Raw genomic sequence first — 6887 nt, 5'->3', positions numbered from 1 at the left:
GGAGGTATACTCGTAGTTTATCGAAGTCATTCCTTCAAGCGGTATGTTAGTCGGCACACTATGTAATTGGTTTGCGTTATAATTGTATCGTCATAATCAATAACCATTTGCACTATTTTAATGATAATTATATTAATCTACTTGCTATAAGTTGGGATAGCCGTTATTAGTGCATGTGCGTAGAGTGTCGTCCCTGATAAGCATGTGCAGTCCGCTTCTAGGCTTATCAGGGACGACACTTAAAGCCTAGACTGGGTTTTCATTAAGAAGAGACTTTTTTTTAACAAAAACATATTAAATAAAAGCGGAAAACATCGTCCCTGATATGGCTATGCGGAGTGTATAGACTAATCTTGGCCGACACTTTGCCGACATGAATGAAGTCCCTTTAAAATAAAATAACAATAACAGTATTCTTATTATTTTGAAAATTATGACCCGGCGTTTGTGTTTTTCTGCTCAGCTGTTCCTGTTACCAGTCGCGCGCCGTAAAGACGATCCGGCCGGCCGCTTCAAGACCCAGGGAGAGGCCAGACACGAGTGATCACCGCCAGGGAGGTCGATTAGCCTCAGGCGGTCTACCGCAAGCCCCCCACCCCCTCAACATCAACGCCACCACCTCCACCACCGCCACCGACCGAACAAGGGACAATCGCTCCATGCGAGCTTCCTATCGTTCAGTATGTTTTGTTCTTTCTTAAAAATAAGTAAGCATCGGGCATACATTTTCCTTGATTTCGAGGCTAGACCGATTTACGATTTTATCACAAACACATCGGAAAATGGAAGGCGCAAAGTCATCTATTTTTCCAAAATGAGAAATTAACGAATGTATGTGTCCACAAAAATATCCTTCTTTTGAAAAACAACAACAACAACATTTTATGCTTGCAAACAAATATGATCTTACAGTATATGGGTGATCTAATTCATTTGTACTGATACAACTTATTTAGTCCCAGCAACAAAACATTTTGTGCAAACATCTCTGTACGTAGAGTTCTTTATTACCTTATTTTTCATACTAAACGCCCCGCATATGGTACCCTCCCCCCTAAAAAACAACAACAACAACAAACAAGTTTTTACCAAACGTCAAAATAAAAATCCTTATTTAGTAGTCTTACTGACGATTGGTCTGCATTATATGAAAAAAAATGTTATTTTAAGTATCAACTAATTGTCAAACGTTTATTAATAGTAACGTTTGTCTATTTTTAGCTACCACGCACGTGATGTGGGGAACCTAGGTGCTATGTACCCGAAGTATTGAGATCAGTAAACAGCGATCTCCGTGACTTTTCGTGAATCTTCGGAATGTTATCTTCAGACTATTTTAGAGACAATTCCATGACTTTTCGAAAATCTTCGGAATATTAAAAAAAAAATTGTTCAAGCCAATCAAGTATTTATTCAAACGGGATCGTTATGCGTTTAATTTCCAATGTTTAAAAATATATTTTGGGTTTATTGAACGCTTATGTCGAATAATATACACAAGAGGTCTTGCTTAATATTTGTAAATGACATCGTTACAAAATATAATTTACTTGATGAGTTTCCTCTTGCTTTAGATTCGTACTCTTTAGAATGATGTATATTGATGTTATGTCGTTTTACAAGAGTGAATTGTTAACGTATGTGCATCATTATGCTGTTTAAACATTAAAAAAACTGTAATTTTGCAATTTGTTTTCCGCGCAAAAAAGCACAAAGAGCTAATTGTAGTCTTGCTGAATTATTACATATCGCTAAAACAACACCTTTAATACAGCAAAACGCTGTGAAAGACTTATTTTTACTTTCTTACTCGTAGATAATCGAATTTTTGAAAAAAGTCATTAAATTTGCTAACAAATAATGTTTTGAATTGTCTTAACTTACCATACGTGCAAGAACAACCTGGAATACAAAATATTGCATTACATGGTTTTCGAGCCCGGATCCTCTGGCAGCAAAATATAATGCGCTATAATTGTGCCACGCAGGCGTTCGTTTGTATGAACGAACATTAACCCAGTTATGCCTAGCGTCTAGAAAAAAGGCCTTTGCAAACAGCGTAGACCCAAATGAGACGCCGCATGATGCGGCGTCTCATCAGGCTTTGCGCTGTTTGCTTCAAGAAATTTATGTAAGAAATAGTATAAATATAGATATAAATATACTAGACATCCCTTATTTCGGTATTAAATTGATCCAATTTAGAAGGATGCGAGAGTCCACTAGGCATAAATGGCTTAACGAACATTAAAGCTATACTAGTACGCAATGCATTTATAACAGAACAATAAGAAAAGCGTTACAGACGCTTTATTATTTTACCAATTTCGAATGATGAATAACCGTTAATGAACCAATATTATAAACGTTATCCCAGTCAGGATTGTTATTTCGCTTCAAAAAAACAAACATGCATTCAATACTTTTTAAAATCTATGATATTGATTTTGAAAATATTCATTTTACTAATCTGTGATCAAGTTATTTTAAGAGTTTGTCAATCAAGATAGGACCCACTACCGGAGTTAATGAAGGAATGGCTTTTAATCCTTGCGGTTACTTAATCTTCAACGGTACTGCTGGGTACTGTTGGGTTATGGTACGGAATTTAGCACAGATTATGGACGAGGACGATTGTAAAGGTTAATTACGCAATTGAATAAAAAAGGACAAACAAGAAAACAATAATGGGTACTCCAACATTTGAGGAATTAACTCGCGATTTTCTTCTTTTGAACATCAAAGACAGGCTGCGGAAATTTATGAATAAAACGCATTTTAGATTTATTCAAATGATGAAATTAATCTTGTCGGACTGAACATTTCATAATTTGACTTAAATAGAATCAATGCCGTTATGAAAGACAGTCAAAGTTGAAGTTCCTCACGTGATTATAAGAGCAGCTTCGTCTATTGTACCTGAATATTTCATATTTTAGTAATTGGTACTGCTTTCCTCTCGTCATCAGATTTATTAAACTTGTATATTGCGACTTTGAAGGGATCTTTTCACGTTTTGGTAAATTGACAAAATAAAAACAACAACAATTGTTTCAGATTCGCAAATTTTTGTTGTAGTTATGATATTTTTTAGGAAACAGTAATACTAAACATTTACCATACTCTAAAATATCCATAATATGCATCTTTTGACGATTTAAAACCTGAATAAAGCATTTTAAAGCGTTGCAACGCGAAACGATTGAATAATTTTAGAGTTCTGTTGTTGTCGTTATATTTTTTGACACTACGAGGATTGCTTATACAAAGTATAAAATGCATCACTTATTGTATGAGCACGGGTGGCCGAGTGGTCTAAGCGTTGGAATTTTACTCCTGGGGTCAGTGGCTCGATCCGCTTCCGGTCAATGGCGGTCAGGTGAAAATTTGTGAGTGCAAATTTGTTCTAAATAAGCGGTTAACTAATCACATAATAATATAAAAATTGGATATAATAGTCAGTGAGTGATGGCGAGTTTGCGCGACGAGGAATTACCACAAAGTTCAATGGATGAGTCGGACATACTGACTACAACGGAGTACGCAATACCTGTGCAGAATCGGTTTAAACAAATGAACAATGGCGGGCAAGGACTGAGTGAAAACGGTGGATTTCAAACTGTGCAACGTAGAACGAAACGTAAAAAAAGTGAGTAGTAGCAATATGGATACGTTTGCAAACATGGACATAGATAGTAAATTAGTTTGCATGTTCGAAAAAATGAACGTGATAGAAGACACAATATCTGAATGTAGAAATGACATAATCAAGGTAAACAGCAATTATAAACTGATAGATGCACGAGTATATGCCCTTGAGCAAACTATGGATTGGCAAGTTGAAATGACCCGTTCTATGTGTTACCACTCAATAGACAGAGACGCGAGAGATATGCGAAACAATATTATAATATATGGACTCTCCGAGCGGCTACCATACAATGACAGGAACCTTGTTTTGAAATTCCTCGAAAATGAGCTAGAAATTGACACCAGCGATATGATGATCGATCGAGCACATCGATTAGGTAGAAAATTCCCAAACACAAATGACCAAAAGAGACCAATGATAGCGCGCTTCCGAGACTACATAGATACTGAAACCATACTTTCGAACGCATACAAGTTAAAACGCACCCACTTTGGACTAGACCGTCGACCGTCAATACCCAAAAGAAATTGCAAGAGCTCGAAAGGAGCTATATCAATCAAAAGAGGCCGAATATGCACGAATGTCAAATCAAAGAGTGAAAATTAAGTACCCTGCTGAATTGTTTATCAATGACAGATCTATAGAAAACAAATTCCCTGAGTGGTTTAATGTGCTAGGGGTTGACAGGCTGAAGAGGTGCCCTGATACTAAGCCGACCCAAAGCGCGAGGGTGTACTCCAATGAGACTGTTATTAACAGCAGCAGCGAGAGTGACAATAATGATGGCAATGATCAGGAGGCTGCAGATGAGGATGTATTTCTGAAAACACAAGAAAAAAGCATACAGCCAATCGTGGGCAACGCCCACGAAAATGTAAACAAACCTAGAAGTAGGACAAATAGCGCGGACCATATAGAGCAGAGTGAGTCAGTACGCGTACCTGCAAACGAAACTCACCAGAGCGTGTCTAGAAAAGCGCCTCTAATCAACAAATCACAAATCCCTACCAAGACGATCGAGAGCAGAAAAACCGATACATCAAATAGTGTGAAACATTTAAAAACAAAACGTGCTAAAATGGCACAATCACAACCGAACAAAATAACCAGCGACAGACAGAAAGTGAACCAGCGCAGAGGTGTATCCCAAAACTTTGACACAATTAAAAATAGCACGGGGACATCGGGTTTAGAGCAGATCGACGTACCGGTCACGAAATAGGACAGTAACGGAGAGAGCACGGGAATTAAAATGTGTTTATTGAATGTGCAGGGACTTATCGGGAAACGTTATAACAAATTATTATCAGGTGAAATGAAAACAGTTTTTGCCGAAAACGAAATACTATTATTTACAGAAACATGGTCTAATTCTTTGTATAAATATGATGTCGAGGGTTTTCATTATTATATGCTAAGCAGAACTGTACATCTTAAAGGGACAAAACGGGCTAGTGGTGGAATAATGATTTATATTGCCGATCGTTTGAAAAACAGTATTGATTTCTTGAAAAGTATAGATGATTGTATTATGTGGATAAAACTTAAAGGTCATTTGTTTGAAAACGGGATTGATGTTTTACTTTGTTTGGCGTATAATGTGCCACATGGAAGCAGTAGGGAAATGTTTATTAACGAAAGTTTATTTGATCAAGTTTTAAACGATATGATACAGTTCGAACATACCTATAATAATAACTGCAGATTTATAGTTTGTGGAGATTTTAATTCAAGAATTGGCGTTAAAGCCGATTATGTTGAAAATAATGATTTACAACGATTTAATGTATTACCAGACGATTATATCGCAGATAGTTTTTTACCAAGATTAAGTCAAGATAAAGTTGTAAATGAGCACGGTAATTGTTTACTTGAGTTTTGTAAAATGACTGGGTTAAAAGTGTTGAATGGTAGAGTAGGTGTAGGTAGTAGGATTGGAAAATTTACTTGTGTAACCAGTAACGGGTCTAGTGTTATCGATCTTGTTATGTGTTCGCCTGTTTTATTTAAATGTGTTGATAAGTTTGAGGTTTTTGATCCTAATTTAATATCGTACCACTGTGTAGTTCAGTTTTTTTATAAATACCTACACAAATGAAGATACATCTGATGATGTTGATAAAACTGCTTTGTTACAAAATGAATGTGATAATGCAAAATACATTTATAAATGGGATAAAACTTAAACCGATCTTTATGTACAGTCACTCCAAAATGATAGTATTATACAGTCTTTAAACAAGGTATGCAATGATATTAATACCACTAACTGTTTCTCGTCTCTAGACCAAAGTTTAGAACATTTTTGTTCCATTATTGATGAAGTGTGTTCACCATTATTTAAGAAAACTATAAAAACTGGCAAAAATGAAAAATATCAACATGTTCAAAATAACAAAAGGTTTAATGACGAGTGTCAATCAGCAAAATCAGAGTTTTATAAATTATTGAACATATATAGGAATGACAAGTCTGACGAAAATAGAATAAGTATGACCAGTGCACGTAGTTTATACAAATGCCTTGCTAGAAAAAATAAATATCAATATGATACTGAGGATCTTTATTCATTTTTGAGCGAGTTTTGGCGAGGCTTAGAGTGGACAAGAATAAGAATTTCTCTACCGATGGAGTTTCTGTTAAAAAATAGTAAACTTTTTAGATATAAGCAGCGCTTTGTGAAAAGGGGGTTTAATGCACAGGCTAAGCAGGGACGACACTTTCCGCCTAAACTGGATTTTTGTTAAAAAGAAACTCTCTTGAAAAGAAAAATATCATAAAAGCGGAAAGTGTCGTCCCTGATTAGCCTCTGCGGACTGCCAGGCAAGTCTGGGACGAAACTTTACGCACATGCAGCTAACCCCCTTTGCACAGAGTAACGGCCCATATATATTGTTGAAATAGAACTGTTATTCGCGGCTAAATTACGAGATTATTTTTAAAACAATCAAGTTCACGGTTCTTTCAGGTAATATTCAACATATGTGTATTATTGGTACTTTTTTTGTCTATTTTCTCGTGACAACTCTTTAGTTGTTCGCAAACTCATAAACGCTATTTAAACTTCAAACCCAGATATTGTTTTGTTAATTCTTAATGCCATTTCTACAAAAAAGAGTTAAGTCGACGTGACTTTAGAAACAAAAATCATTGCAGAGTAACATGAAAATAATAAATGTGGGCGTGGCTAAAATTATGTTATCGGACAGTGAACTGATATTTTGTTTAGTTGGCG

The 6887-nt window shown here is 35.9% G+C and overlaps 1 protein-coding gene across 1 annotated transcript in view; it reads left to right on the top strand.

The window, feature by feature from the left end:
- The first annotated feature begins 3468 nt into the window (after positions 1–3468).
- The window catches only part of LOC127831492 (transcription factor MafB-like), a 4450-nt gene continuing 1031 nt past the window's right edge, over positions 3469–6887 (top strand). Inside the window, exons 1-2 of the mRNA XM_052356475.1 lie at positions 3469–3649; positions 4330–4575. Coding sequence (XP_052212435.1) covers positions 3469–3649; positions 4330–4575 — 427 coding nt within the window. The remainder of the gene's footprint in view (positions 3650–4329; positions 4576–6887) is intronic.

Source organism: Dreissena polymorpha, chromosome 5, assembly GCF_020536995.1.
Source record: "Dreissena polymorpha isolate Duluth1 chromosome 5, UMN_Dpol_1.0, whole genome shotgun sequence".
NCBI lineage: Eukaryota > Metazoa > Mollusca > Bivalvia > Myida > Dreissenidae > Dreissena > Dreissena polymorpha.
The sequence above is the reverse complement of the archived record's forward strand: the minus strand, read 5'-3'. Positions and strand labels throughout refer to the sequence as shown.